Source organism: Gossypium hirsutum, chromosome D07, assembly GCF_007990345.1.
Source record: "Gossypium hirsutum isolate 1008001.06 chromosome D07, Gossypium_hirsutum_v2.1, whole genome shotgun sequence".
Lineage (NCBI taxonomy): Eukaryota > Viridiplantae > Streptophyta > Magnoliopsida > Malvales > Malvaceae > Gossypium > Gossypium hirsutum.
In genome coordinates, this window is record NC_053443.1 from 56284006 (window position 1) to 56299447 (window position 15442).

General features: G+C 33.4%; 2 protein-coding genes across 3 annotated transcripts; both read left to right on the plus strand.

The window, feature by feature from the left end:
- Nucleotides 1-421: 421 nt before the first annotated feature.
- Nucleotides 422-4361, plus strand: LOC107958646 (mitochondrial inner membrane protease subunit 2). The gene is made up of 5 exons (XM_016894468.2): nt 422-603; nt 2404-2576; nt 3119-3302; nt 3579-3685; nt 3782-4361. Exons 1-5 carry the CDS (start codon nt 532-534, stop codon nt 3861-3863), a joined length of 618 nt encoding a protein of 205 aa, XP_016749957.1. The 5' UTR covers nt 422-531; the 3' UTR covers nt 3864-4361.
- A 2891-nt stretch (nt 4362-7252) lies between these two features.
- LOC107958645 (U-box domain-containing protein 3) lies at nt 7253-13241 on the plus strand. 2 transcript variants are annotated; one of them, XM_016894466.2, is made up of 5 exons: nt 7253-7596; nt 8954-9234; nt 10137-10253; nt 10441-12336; nt 12762-13241. In XM_016894466.2, the coding sequence occupies exons 2-5, from the start codon at nt 8959-8961 to the stop codon at nt 12822-12824; spliced, it is 2352 nt and encodes a 783-aa protein (XP_016749955.1). In that variant the 5' UTR covers nt 7253-7596; nt 8954-8958; the 3' UTR covers nt 12825-13241. The 2 variants fall into 2 exon arrangements, with proteins under 2 accessions (XP_016749955.1, XP_016749956.1); XM_016894467.2 differs by lacking the exon at nt 7253-7596 and adding an exon at nt 9904-10034 and having other exon boundaries at nt 9059-9234.
- Nucleotides 13242-15442: the final 2201 nt, after the last annotated feature.

Sequence of the window (15442 nt, forward strand, 5' to 3'; positions counted from 1 at the left end):
ATTCAAAAGTTTCTACTTCAGTTGAGATCACATCACTTTTTAAGCTTCTAGTTCAAGCTATTTCGTATATAAAATTTGGACCTTAAATTAGCATATACTTAGGCTTATTAGTAATAATGCGAATTATGTATCAAAGATAATGTTTTGTGTTATAAGTTAACTCGGTTATAATGAAACAAAAATAAGTTTAAGTAATGAGTTTAGTGTTAAATATAATATCTTTTACTCGGATCTGTTATCGAATTAGGTGAGGGGTACTACACTACATCTGGTAGGAGTATTATTTTTTCACCATGTTTTAGTATACGAGTTAGCAATAAACTAATTTCAATTAGTATATTCAGTGACCAAAATGTAACAATAACATTAGTGACTATATCGTGATTTTTTAAAATTAAGTGACCAAAACATATTTTAGAATATAGATGAGTGACAAAACTTATAATTTATCCCAAAAAAATTGAAAGGAGCTTTAACTAAAAGACCTCGCAACAAGAATTCCAACGAAGCAGTGTAGTTAGCAACTCGGCAATGGCTTCTTTGTCGACTTGGTGTAGGTACATACGTCACAAGCTCGAGTACTCCTTCTCTCTTAGCTGGAAGGTCACATCTTCATTATCTTATTCTTATCTCTTTCATTTAGTATCGTTTTTTTTTTCATTTGCTTCTGATTTAATTTAATTTGATTTTCATTTTCATGTTTTCTTGTATATACGGGAAGAAATTTATGTTTTTGGAGCACTGGATTTTTTTTCCCTTTTTGTCTGTTTTGATGATATTCGGAATTTGACTTCTTTTGATGGTTGATTTATTGGCTAAAGGTAGAGATTTTTCTTTCTTTATTTTCTTTCTTTCTTTATTATTTCTTTTTTTGGGGGGGGGAGGGGGCGGATTTGGGTAGTTTTGTGATGTTTTGAATTTGTTCTTTTAATGCATGAGATTTTTTTTGGCTTATTTGATTGTTATTGTTTAGGGTTTTTAGAATGTTTAACTCCATCGTTGTACTGAATTTTAGTGATAATGGTTCTGATATCTGAATATCATATTTTTTTAACCTTTTCTTTCAATGATTTTTAATGAACTCCAATGGTGTATATTGTCCTAATTACACGATAAATTCTTATAATTGTTCAAAAATGCATCGAGTATAATGGTAGCTTGATCTTGATATGACTAAAAACCTGTTTCCCAGATAGAATTTTGAAATCAGTGTTTGAATCTAGGTTTAGTCGTGGCAAAGAGTATGATGCATTCACTTGCATTATAGTCTTGATGCAAGAATTATTTTGAAGCCTGTTCGAGTGGTAAAGGTGGCACTCTAAGTCCACCTTTTTGGGGTTTAAAAAGGTGTTAGATCATATATTTCATGTTGTAACTAATAGTATATTTGGGAAGTGGGTGGAAAAATAAATCATGTTATGAAAGATGAGTGAGAGCAATCACTCTTGGTTCTTTCTCCGTTTGTACCATATACGGCATTAAATTTCCATTCGCTAGTGCTTATACTTTTGAGTTGAAAAAGCCGGGCATATTTGCTGTTATTTCATGAGTGAACATGTGCTAGGATCAGGGCAACCGTTTATTTCTCGAACTATTGTTGGGCATCATTTTTAAATAATAATTCCATAATTTTCGTTTAGTACTCATTATTTATCTGAGTTCTGCTTCAAGATCTAGTAGGCATGGCGTCAAAATCTTTGTTAAGGCATGTACACTTTATGAATGATTCATTTCAACATTGGACTGGAATAGACAGGAGAAGGAATTAATTTAATTTTTGAAGGTTTATTTTTTTTCTTTGCACTTGCTTCCTATTTCATGAGATCCAATCAGGCTTAGGTGGAGGGAAATTGTAGTTCATGTTATCACCTTAATGATGAATTGCGATGAGATTTGCTGTGCTACAAATTTTGCGGTCAATTGGTCACAAAAGATATATTTTTTGAAACTCTTGCCTTAGTTAACCACCATGCTTATTGCCAGGCTTCTATAGCCATAGACAAATTTCAGCAAACCATTCTTCCGGCTTTAGCCTGATGCCAAAAACTGGAATGAAACATTCAAGAATAAGCTACCAACTTCAAGTTTCATTTCATCAAGACAAACTGTGTATTATTATACATTTTTCTTAGCCGAATCATTTTTCATATCAATAGAAGTTCTTACTTGGAAAATTTGGAATTTGAGAGGATTATATGAATATTTTTATATAAAAAGGTTCATCAACTTTATTTGTAAAATCTTCATGCTCTACTTATGATGCAGAGGTACTTCTGTTGATAATTGAACTTCTTAAATCTTATTTGCTCCTGTGGTTGGTTCTGCTTTGATTTTGTTCTGCATAAATTATACTGGTTTCAGAAATGCAGAATTTCTGATAGATCTTTGCTTGATATGGAACAGAGCTATAAGAGAGGTCTAATCAGTGACCGGGAATTATATGATACAGTTTGGAAAAATGTATTTCAAGGAAAATTGACTTACTTACACTGGAATAAGGGAGAGGCAATGGCCCCAACAATTGGAGAACAAGCAAGTACTCTTCTTGTTCGAAAGATTCCAATTGCTGACCCAACGTAATACATATTTTTTCCCTTAAATAGTGTTCTTCTTGTTATTATTATCATTGAGTGAATGGTTTATCCCTTTTCAAATATGCAGCATTTTGAGAGTTGTTATTCTCGGCACAGTTCCCTAAAGATTCACTACTCTTCTTACTGCACCTGAGAATTATCTTATGGTTTCATAACCCTGGTTGAGTTGGCCCATTGCAAATTGTGATGATTCCACTTCAATCATCCCAAGCATCTATGCATGTAGATGTTTCTGACCTAACCTCTGTGAAGGGTTTTAAATTTTATTTTTATCCAGTGTTGTAAATATGCATGCACATTACTCATATGAAGGTATGCCTATATGTAAATATGTGTGATGATTACCATAGGTAAACAGCACTTGGACATGGCATCTTCACTCATGAGTCACGAGTTGATGTTGTCCAAGCAGATTTTCTTAGGATAACTTTTTTTTCCCTGCCATCTCTTTGCAATACCATATTACCCTTTTATTTTGGGTGTGATTTCATTGTTCCCTAACTTCATGCATAACTTCTGGGCAGTCGAGTTTTTCTTGGAGATGTTATTGTCTTGAAGGACCCTGACAATTCAGAAAACTATCTGGTCAGAAGATTGGCTGCCACAGAAGGATATGAAATGGTGTCAAAGGATGAAAAAGATGAGCCATTTGTTCTTGAAAAGGACCAATGCTGGGTATTGGCTGACAACGACAAATTGAAGCCCAAGGTATAAAATATAAGTAGTACAACTAATCAAAGTTTTCATTGCTACTCATAACAATCACTATGCATCATTAAGATCTGGGGAAACATATAACAGTTATCTCGTTCATAATCTTTATTCTAGAGGCTCTTTATCTCTTTAAAATAGTCAGCGAAGTTCTTTAATCCAATTTGTCTGAGTAATGAATACCATCGATTTAATTATTACCTGGCTTTTGTAGAACCTGGTCAGTATTCTTCATTTTCCTTTGTTTCATTTTTTCTTCTTTTGAGATGATAGGAAGCTAAGGACAGTCGGTTATTTGGTCCTGTTTCTATGACCGACATAGTTGGTCGAGTTATATATAGTCTGCGAACAGCTGTTGACCATGGTCCTGTTTTGAACAGGTACCTCCATTACTTGTAATTATTTGTCTCAAACCATTAGATTTAGCATCTGGTGAAAGTATGTTGACTGCTGAAACTTTCATGTTCCTTGAACAGTCATTACAGCATGCGGAAGGATTCTTCGCTGTTGGAAATAGAGCTGGATGTTAATGACATGATGAAAAATCACAAAGCCTAAACCGTCCATCACTTGATGCTGACTCCTTTGGTTCTATCTATAGTCTTTATTGCCCATATTCCTCTGTGGGTATCATTTTAGTTCGACATGGAAATGAAAGGAAGAAAAATAAAAAAAAAAGAAACGAGGGTGTTTTGGGTTCATGTGTTATTCAGGATCTGCTTTTGTCCTTTAGGAAGCACAACAATCTGGGTAATTTTCTTCATAACTTTTTCCAGCCGAAGAACTCGAAAGGCAGCCTGTCTTGAAATGAGTTTCTGGCTTGAATAACTTGGCTAAACAAGGTAAGACTATTAGGAATTAGGGCAGGGAGGCATCATTGTCTTTGGTTGGTCATTGTTTTTAATCTTCCTGTTCTTCATTTGTTATGATTTGGTATTTTGCCTCTGTTAATTGCCCTAGAATTATTGTGAAAGAATGGGTCCGGCTGACAATATATGATCTGAAAATTGGTAAATCAAAGAAATGCTTCTTGCCTTGTTTGTTGGGCACTTTAAACTCCTGGAAAAGCTGACCAAAGTGTAGTCAGAAGCTTTTAATGATGTCCCGCCCCAGACAATTTTCATCCTAGTCTTAAAAGTGGACCATTCAAGTTGGTGTCCCCTTTCAATCACATGGCTTGCTATGCCCACAATTTGCTATATAGTACAACTTTACACACAAAATGTTATATCCTATTAATATGTATTGTACTAACAAAGATCTTGCATTTGAAGTTGGCAGTATTAGAAACTCCTGCATTTGGTTCATTTCAAGCAGAACCACAAATATCCATTGAAATATGTTTTAGTAGAGATGGGTGGAGACTTGGTCGTTTCAAATGCTATTACATCTGCTTATGCCACTTGATGAGGGGATTGGGAGACTTTGTTTGATGTTGATGAAATAGGGTGTAATAGCTGGCAATATATCATCATCTCCATAGGATAAAAATGGGGGCAAGCTGTTATAATTAAGGCAGCTAAGGACACTAAAACTTGTCTTTCTTTGTGCATTATTCATATGTAACCAATGAAAACAATCCATATGGGGGGCTCTACTTTTTGTCAATTCAATTGGCTGCTACACTTTAAAAAAAATTAATGTTTTTTTTAAATTATATAAATAAATTGGATTAATATCTTTTTTTTGTCATTTGGATATGATATGCATATTTTATGTTTTTGGATTAAATCATTAAGTTGACCATTTTTTCTCTATTATCGGATGAATTTTTATTTATTTCATAAGCAGTCTTAAAAATTGATATGTGTTTTCTTTTCAAATATTTGTAAAATTTAAAAACGATATTAAATATTTTTTCTCATTTATTTATTTACTAATAAAGGGTTGGATGTCCCGTAAAAAGAAGGGATCGTTTAGAAAGACAAAATTTCAAGTAAAATATTCATTACCAAGTAAACAACAATATTTACATATAAAAATCTATAAACTCAGAACAGCAAATCAAAGGAATGCAACTTTTTTTTATTTAATTACAAAAATATACATTATCGTAAAATTATAGTATAATAATTTATTTGGCCTTCCAATTTTATAAAATTTATTTTAATTTTTCATTTAATTTTTTTGTTTTTTTAACCTTTAAACTTACATTATTTGTCAAATCATCTCAAAATAGTTAAAAAAATTAACGTCGATTAATTTTACTGACGTGACACATACAAGTGAATGTTACGTCAGTAATTAATTAATTTTTTTAATTTTTAAAAATTAAAAATCAGTAAATTTATTTTAAAAATAAAAATATTCTTTTTTAATTTTAAAAAATTAATTAATTACTCATTCCCAAAATTTATGTTATTTTTTTATCATGTGGAAAAAAAGTTATCCCATTAAAGTGTCAAACAAAGTTTTAACAACCACTCTAAATAAATCTGGACTATTATTATTTTATTATTTTTGGGTACCTATTTTTGTAATTCTTTAATAGTAAATGAATCTACAGAAATGCCGTCCATGGTCAACATTGATTAGTGGGGGGGAATTTCTGACAATCTAAATATGTATTTACATGCATACTGTTGGTTTGAAGAAGACAAACTACACCTCTAATATATATATATATAATTTATCTTGTCCATTAAAAATAGCAATGGAAAATGACAGGAGATTGATATTTTCTTCCTTCTGATAGAAACTTGAAATTTGAGTTTCATCATCTACCACCCATCCTTTGCATATCTCCAATATTTTAAACACCATAATTTTAAGTTTGAATTTTTTAGTGTATAAATGTGTGAATTCATTTTTCTTAATTTTTATGGATAGTTAATTAATTTAATTTAATTCGATATACTCATAAAACATTAATTGATTGACTTTATAGGATAATTTTTAAGTGGTAGGAACAACATTGGTCGATAGAGTAGTGCATGTATTATTGAGAAATTATTCATGATGGTAATTTTTTACCCTACAAGGTAATATATACAATAGCTCAGTTAGATGGTCCGGGTGTTTCTATCTGGAAGAAAAGTATCTAGTAGTAAAGGAACGACGTGCAAGGAGCACTTTACAAAGATTATGCCCAAACTTCCGAACCTCTCCAGCAAAACCTAGATCAACCAATATAGATGTTCGCTCTATTTACCTCTTCAATATACTATCTTCATAGAACTTCATGTAATGTTGATAAGGGATCCAATTAGGGAAACATCCCTCTATCATTGCTTATAACTCTAACAATGAAAATGATAATCACAAATCTAGATTGGTCAAATGAGGCCAAACACACCTCACTCATCCATCAATTGCATCCTTTTTTTATAGGGCACCCAAGTGCACAATTTGATTTCATTTTATAGGCACGTGAAGTAAACAACGAGATAATGATGATGTGCCAATCTAAGATCCATTGTAGCAAAATGTAGCACAAAACCATTGTCCACTGGGTTGTGGAACTCATGCACTATGTTAGCGTCATTAACATCCACGAGTAGCGACTTGACACCCACAAATACTTGAGGTCAATTTAGATTTCCATAAAAACTTATTCAAATTATGTTATACATTTTTTATTTTTTTTAATAAATAATTTGATATCTATGAGTATTGTAATAATTTCAAAATAATTATTTTAATTTCAACAAAATGTGAAAAACATGACGATATAAAAAATCTCATAAAACTTGACATCCATCGGTATTAAAATATCCTTAAAAAAATATTAATAATTTTGAAAAATCTCGTTATAAGTTCATATCGATTCTTTACATTTTATCGTACTCGAATCCATATCCTCCTATATTTATAACCATATTCATACTAATCAAGCTAAGACTAAATAGTCTAAATACATATTCAAACAAAAAAAAAAGCGAAGCCCCTTGGCTCCATTTTATTTTTGTTTCATCTAAGTCATGATTGATATTAATTAATCTTAATTAAATAAAATCTCCCCCACTCTCAATTAATTTTTTCCTCAAAACCCAACAAATCTTCCACCAAATAGGGCCCATCCTGTTTACCCTATTGCTTTCCTTTTTCCAGTATTTTCCCTGTTTGTTTTTCCAGTTTCTTTATTTTCTTGCAGCTCTCTCTCATGCAGCTTTGCTGAGGAAGGCAAATAAATGAATAGAAAATATATAGAAGCTGAGGTTGAAGTTATTATGTTTTGATGCTTAAAGGGTTAATATTTGTTTATTTCCATTGAAGATATTTCATTACTCAAATGTCTACCAAGATCTGTGTTTATTTCGTTTCACCTGCTTAAACCCATTTCAGGAAAGAGGTATAACATGCTTCCTCTGTATGGTTAAATATTAGTTTTTCATTTTTTTTTAATTTTTGTAACATTTCTGCTGTTTTCGATTGTATAAACTGATGATTTTTTTTTCTGGTCTTGGTTATATAAACTGGTATTGTTGTTTTGGAATTGGGTTTTAAGAGAAACCGGGTAATTTTCCTGCTTTTTCATGTGTATTTTCTTGGTGGACTGTGGAGAAGTATTTCAATTATAAGAAAAATAAAAGAAACCCTTTTTTTTGTTGGTTTAGTGAATTTGCATAATACCCTTTTTCTCTGATGCTGAGAGCTAAATGGCAGAAACTGGAAATTTGGATCTTATGGTTGCTATTTTAAACGTAGTTTTTGATGTTGTTGAACTTCAAACTCTTAATAAGCTTTCTTCAGTTTCTAAATGAAGGGTGAAGAGATTTTTATCAGTGAAGTTTAAGAGTTATCTTTCTCCATCTCTTTCACTATCATAAGAAACAATGGAGGTATATATTAATTAGACTTTTCTTTTTTATTTTTTAATCAAGCTTTTCTACAACAAATAAACTATGAAATCAATTTTATAAAATTTCAGTAGCTTTCGTTTTTGTGCTTTCCAATATCGCAATTGTTATTTGTGTTTGTTTCTCATGAGATAATTAGTAAAAAGCTTCTTTCACATGCCAAGCTATTATTAATTTGTGGAGATCTTATCTTTTATTTTTTTTCTTAGTATTATATTTTGTTGGAATAGTCTAGCCTTTCCTAAATGGGAAAAAGTCAACATGGAGAATGCCATGAATGTGTAAAAAATATATTTTCTTTAAAAAAAGTCTTCCTTTTTATTTATACTTGAAGTGTTAATGCTATGGGGATTGAACCTTGACTATTGTAACTAAGAGTCCAACAGTCCACAAATAGATCACATTATTGTTGACCTGCCAAAAGCCTTTTCTTACACTGAATCTTATAAAATCTGATATTTTATTTGATGTTTCTTTAATTGGGAATTTAGTCAAGTGGATTTCCTTAGATAGTGGAAAAATATCAATTTCCATGGCATCGGTGAACAAGTAATTTTCGTGAGCAGTGTATGTGTTTGTATGTGTTCCTCAGATATACATCAATCAAAGCCTTTCTCTTACTATAAAAAGATGTACAAATTAATCTTTTATCTTTTTGATTGACATCTAATGAGTGGGCTTCCTTAGATTATGGGAAAAAGCTAACACAGATAATGATGCAAGCTTAAGTTTTTTCAAAGGCACTCCTGTACTTATGAACAGATTATGCCTGAGCAGTTTTTATACTATTTTGATTTATAAGTTTTTTCCTTTTTCTTTATAAATTCTGTATGCTTCATTGATATACAGGTCAGATGGACACAACCTCCGTGAGATGTCTTATTAACAGTATTGCTCGATATGTTCATCTTGTATCATGCCAGACAAGAAAAGTTGTTCCTATTGAAAAGGATTACCGGAATATGGTTGTTGTGTTAAAACTTTTAAAACCACTGCTTGATGATGTTGTTGATTGTGAGATATCTTCAGATGAAATTCTGTGTAAAGAGTGTGAAGAGCTAGACATGCTTGTTAATGAGGCTCGAGAATTCATGGAGAACTGGTGTCCTAAGATGAGCAAAATCCACATGGTAAGTTTAATCTTAGTCTTTACTTTTGTGAAATGGTACCTAAAAAAAAAGTAGTTCTGGAATCAAGGATTCATGTTTCCTTTGATTTGTCAATGTTTTTTGGTTCTATTATTTGTTTGTTATTTATTGTTCATGTATGAAAAACCAGTTTTCCTTCAATTTGGTCTGGTTTAGGTGTTGTTTTTATGCACAGAGGAATCAAATAGTACCCACCATCAATTTTTGATTGTATGAAGCCATTGATAGGGTGGATGTCCCGCTTCTTTAACGCCAGGAAACATGAGTATTAAGGATCTAAAATTGGCCTTATTTGAGATTTGTTAAAGTTTCAGTTAATTGTAGGTTATCATAGTTCATAGAAGAAAACTTCAATGATTGATTGCAAATATAACCCAACTTGTTATAGATTGCAAGAAAATCCATTTCTCGTATATGTAACACAGTCAAAATTTAAAGGTAACAAGGATGCTGCCAATTAGGTATTAAAATGTAATACTTTGTTGAAGAACACTTGAGTGATAAAGTGGCAAAGCTAATCCAGTTTACAATAGATTGCAATAAAGTACATATCTTTCCTCATGTTTATTCTGCAATCAAATGCAGCATTTAGTAAAATGAATAAGAATTGTGCCAGCTATCCTAATTGTTAAAGTTCTTTGATATACCAAGGACCTAAGATCAAATGGTGTCTTCATCACAAGGAGTGGCAGTTCGGGGGTGGGAGGAAGGGAAAGGGAGGACTTCCTCTATTGTGCCCTAGTTGCTCAAAGAAAAGAAGCTTGAATGTTGGATGTTGATATGTATTATGCATGCCTTTCCCTCTTGAATAAAAGAAATAGGATTTTCATGCTTCTACTACTATCCCGTTCAAATACTTATTTTTGTTTTGAAAACATGTACAGGTTCTCCAGAGTGAGCCTTTTCTGATAAAAATGCAAAGCTCTTCACTTCAGATATGTCACATATTATATAAATCGTTGCAGTCATCACCATCAACTTCAAGTATAACCAGTGTTCAGGTAAGAATAAATCAAATGTGTTGCTTAAATAGTATGTTTAGATGACAAACGAGCTATTCGTTTTCTTTTTCACAAATTTTGTTGCCCTTTTAGACATAATTAAGGCAGCTGGATGTCAACTGCTATCACTTTCTCGGTGCTGAGTTGGCTTTGAGTAGTGAAACTAATTGATGTTCAACTGTTTCAGCACTGTATTCGGGAAATTAAATGTCTGAACCAGGAGAGACTATCAGAAAATATAGGAGATGCTTTGAGAAGTCTAAAAGATGGCGCTATTCCTTGTACTGATCATCTGGTAAAAGTTATCAAGTCACTGAACTTGACGTCAAACCAGGAATTGTTAAAAGAAACTGTGGCAGTGGAAAAAGAGAGAATGAATGCTCAAGTTAACAACGTGAAAGGGAAATTAGATCAAATCAATCAAATTGTGGATCTCATCTCTCATATACGTGATTATATGCTTAAAATTGAGCATTTTGAACCCACAAGTGGCATTTTGATCCCTCCACATTTTGTTTGCCCCCTTTCATTCGAACTTATGATGGATCCTGTTATTGTGGCTTCTGGGCAAACTTATGACAGGGCCTCCATCCAGAAGTGGTTTGACAGTGGACTGACCATTTGCCCAAAGACCCGTCAAACACTAAAACATACAAATCTCACTCCAAATTCTACGGTGAAAGCTATGCTAGCAAATTGGTGTGACAAAAACAACTTACAACTTTCCAATCACACTGGGCATGCTAAACTTGTCTCAATCTCTTCTCCTTCAAATCATAAATCCTCCCAAGATTTAACCCATACTGATAGCTTCCGTTGCTTTGCAAACAGTAGTAGTTCCACATCGAGATCATCAATTGAGGTTGGGACTGGTTTAGAGAAGCTGAAGATTGACATCTCATCTAGATATAGCGGAGACTGCAATAGATGCCAAAGTGGGGAGATTGACAAGTATGACCAATCCTCCGATCATTCATATATTCACAGCAGAACTGAATCAGCAGCAAGTGAAGTTTCCAGTATTGATTATCTGCCTCCTGCTTTAAATGACTTGTCAAGAAGGTTGAAGAAACCTGAAATGAATGAGGTAGCTGAAATTTCAACCAAGGGTCTTGGCACTTTTCCTATAAGAAAAGATTCTGGATTTTCTTCATGGACATCAGGAAAGCAGTTGCAGGTCTCTGGAACAAAAGTAGAGGAGGCAGTTAATGGAAACCATGATTATAACAGAGCATACTCCATTACGTTTTCTGGGTCAGGATGTGATGATTTAACCACAACTTCCCATGTGATGGAATTAGTAGACAACCTCAAAAGCCTATCAAATGAAGTCCAAACTAAAGCTGCTCTAGAATTGCGCCTTCTTGCAAAGAACAACATGGAGAATCGTATAATTATTGGTCGCTGTGGTGCTATTGCACCATTACTATGTCTACTGTACTCAGAAGTGAAGCTAATCCAAGAGCATGCGGTTACAGCCCTTTTAAATCTTTCAATCAGTGAAGATAATAAGGCTATTATTGCAAAATCAGGAGCAATAGAGCCACTGATTCATGTTTTAAAGTCTGGAAATGATGGAGCCAAAGAAAATTCTGCGGCAGCTTTGTTCAGTCTTTCTGCCTTGGAAGATTACAAGGCAAGGATTGGACGCTCTGGTGCTGTCAAAGCCTTGGTGAATCTTCTGGGCTCAGGAACATTGAGAGGGAAAAAAGATGCTGCTACTGCTTTATTTAACTTATCAATCTTCCATGAAAATAAGGCTCGTATGGTTCAAGCAGGTGCTGTAAAATACCTCGTCCTGTTAATGGACCCTGATAGTGGGATGGTTGACAAGGCAGTTGCCCTTCTCTCAAACCTGTCGACAGTTGCAGAAGGGCGCGTGGCAATTGTAGGAGAAGGTGGTGTCCCATTACTAGTTGAAATTCTTGAATCAGGATCACAGAGGGGTAAGGAGAATGCTGCATCTGTATTGCTGCAACTATGCCTTAATAGTCCCAAGTTCTGTACCCTGGTTTTGCAAGAAGGGGCTGTGCCACCCCTTGTCGCATTGTCCCAGTCTGGCACGCCAAGAGCAAAAGAAAAGGTATGCAGCTTAGTTCTTTTCTCTTGTATTATGTTGATATGGTCCTTGCATTCTCTGCTTCTGTATCTGGGTCTTAACAAGCAAAATTGTAATCACTTTCCTTTTGTAGTCACTTGCCTGTAAAATTGAATTGTAATTGTATTCTTGATGGGTTTTACCAGTTTTCCATTTATTTATCAGAAATTAGATCTAGCATTTGTGATTCTAATTGTAACTACTTAGAAGGGTAGGAAAAATGTGTTATGTTCCCACACCTATTGTGGAAGGTAGTGACGTCACATCAGAAAGGCATAAGATGTTTTTGTAAAGCTCATTAATCAATGATTGCTTATTAATTACATGTTTGATTACTTTTTAATCTAAAGAAAAAAAATTCTGGATGCACATGAGAAAAGACATGGTAATTTAGTTTTCCCCTTTTGCAGGCACAGCAGCTTCTCAGTCACTTCCGGAATCAGAGAGAAGGTGCCACTGGGAAGAGCAAGTAAAAACTGACTAATTTTGTTATATTTTTCTTGTATGATTTTTTGATATCCTACTCCATGTAAGTTGTTCTATCTCAATTGGTCCTTTTGGAGCCCACTTTTCATACATTCTTTAGTCATCCAGCTATATGCATTAGAATTATGAACTCTATTTTTTTAATACCCTTTTTAAATGTGGTTAGGATATGGGGAAATAGGTTATAACCATTCCGATGAGGTGGTGGATTGTCTATAATTTTCTGCATAATTTTCCTTAGAAAACTTTACTTGCCATAGCATCGAGTGTACGTTTCCATTTAGTTTTAGTTTATGTAGTAATAGATTTGGCCTTAGATTTGTAGATATGTTGTACATATGCTATAGACTCTTGTAATCTGCTGTAGGATCTTGTTGAAAGATATTTTTTCTATTTGTTGTCAATTATTCCATTTTTGTGCCCTTGTTCTTAATCTTGTACCTTAACAGGCACTAGATTTTCAAAGTGTTTTAAGGTTAGCTGAAATAAATTTCTTTTTTATGTGGTTTCCCCCTCTTCATTTTTTAAACTTCTTCTAATGGTTTGCCGCCCTGCTATTCACTTTCCTAACTAAGGAAATCAAATTGTTGACCATAACCATCTTGAACCAAGATTTAATCCCATCCATTCACTTCATTTTTGAAGGAAAAGCACAAACCACATTAAGCTGGCTAGCATCTATGGCCATATCCATTAAAACCACTACTTATTTCCTCTCTTTTACTTTCTCTGGGTAAATTTCTTTGCGAGTTACAACTAAAGCAAGCCAACATTGATCCAACAACATCCAAAACCTTCAAAACTATCAAATCGACTAAAGGCAAATAGTAGACAAACTAAATGATACATACAAAGCTTTGCTTGTTACTGCAGCTGTGATATGATTGTACGTTAGTTTTTCCCATCATTGTCACCTGAAACTTGCAGCTTGGTCCTACTACTGGTATGAGTTACTGTCTAGAAAAAAGAGAAAAGTAACCAAGGCTAGCTCTGGGTCACTCATGTTATGCATGGCATGGACCCATATTATCCTTCTTGTTACTGTTCCCTGTATTGACCTTTCACTCTGATCCCTGACGTGATCAATTCTTATTCATGAAATCTCTACTTTGATCCTACATGATCTTTCAATAGTGTTCTTTTCGTGTGAAAAAGGTGAGATCCAAACCCCACATCGAAGTATGATGTAAATTCATACTTTCTGACCAAAGATTAAATGGACATCATACTTCTTGTCATGTGAGAGTGATGTTAAAAAGGGTCTTTAGATTAGTGAGGAATAGAAGATTATGTTTCATTGAATCTGTCCAAAAAATAAAGAAAGAGGGAGCATTGTCTACCTCAAGTAGTGGATACTGCTTTTTTAGTCACAATTAACCTGTGAAATCACCCATCTTCAGACCAAATTCATTTGATTGAGGTCGGCCATGGCTGTATATATCTGATTTCCAACTGGAAACATCAAGCACCACCAAACATTAAAACCTTCCAGATTTGACTAAAATGTCAACTATTGAGGAATACCTATCATTTTCTCTCTTTTGGATAAGAGGTCAGGAAGGGATATTTGAGGTTCAAACCCTCGGCTTGGGGTTAATCAAAACTTGAAAGCAATCCAGATGTTTTGTCACTACAATGGATATATACACACACACATGAAACAAAGGGATATATGGTTAAGAGCTTGGATTTCTTCATGGTCTGGTCTGAAGTAAATTATTATACTTATCGGATCCATAAACAAGTCTACGTAGGATTTAGAAGAATTTGAGATTTTCTTTGGGATATTTGCTTAATGACAAATAATTAAAAATATGAATATAACATAAATGAAATGTGTAGATATGAATATAATGTTTTCGATGTAAAATTATTACACAAAAACATAATGGGCATAGGTAAAAATATCATGGAAGTCTCTATAGTAGGAGTCTGAGCGTATTTTGTTCTCTACTAAAAAAATAAGTAAATTAGTCCTTGTATGTTAGATCAAATAGCAAACATGTCTTTTTTTATTAAAAATTTCATCAATTTGTATTATTAAAAATTGGTGTGGTTGATGAAATTACAAGACTGACGTGGTGTGCCTCGTATACCATATATTAACGAACAAAGACCAGTTTTTAATAGTAAAAATGAATAGAATTTTTAACAGAAAGATCAGTTTACTCTTAACTTTAATATACATGAATTAATTTGTCATTTTGAATAGAAAGAACAAAATATAATTTGACTCTAAGTATAAAGATTTCCATCCTACTTTCTCCAAATTTCGAATGAAAATGCTACATGAATGGGATCTATTGAGGGTCCAAAAATGGAAGGCCAGCTTTAAGCAAAGCAAAATTTTTGTCCCTCAGACAATAACTTGCTAACACCCTCATGTACTGAATAGTACAGTCTTTTGTACCCTCTTAAAGGAAGCTTATAATTCATATCCCTTTGCACCTAGTATTAACAATTGTTTTTCTATCAAGACTTTTGAGTTAAAAAAGTCAATTAAGTGTTAGCTCGAATGACATGGGTATTATTGACAATGTAAGAAGAAGTGGATTCGAGTATGTTAAAGTGTATTATCCTCCTATTTATGAGTTAGAGAGGGGCG

Bases quoted from the DNA above. Each gene is read 5' to 3' on its own strand.
- LOC107958646 (XM_016894468.2), top strand. From the start codon at position 532: ATGGCTTCTTTGTCGACTTGGTGTAGGTACATACGTCACAAGCTCGAG. The intron at 3,303-3,578 runs GTATAAAATATA...TTGAGATGATAG, and splicing joins ACGACAAATTGAAGCCCAAG to GAAGCTAAGGACAGTCGGTT. The intron at 3,686-3,781 runs GTACCTCCATTA...TTCCTTGAACAG, and splicing joins CATGGTCCTGTTTTGAACAG to TCATTACAGCATGCGGAAGG.
- LOC107958645 (XM_016894466.2), top strand. From the start codon at position 8,959: ATGGACACAACCTCCGTGAGATGTCTTATTAACAGTATTGCTCGATAT. The intron at 9,235-10,136 runs GTAAGTTTAATC...AAACATGTACAG, and splicing joins AGATGAGCAAAATCCACATG to GTTCTCCAGAGTGAGCCTTT. The intron at 12,337-12,761 runs GTATGCAGCTTA...CCCCTTTTGCAG, and splicing joins CGCCAAGAGCAAAAGAAAAG to GCACAGCAGCTTCTCAGTCA.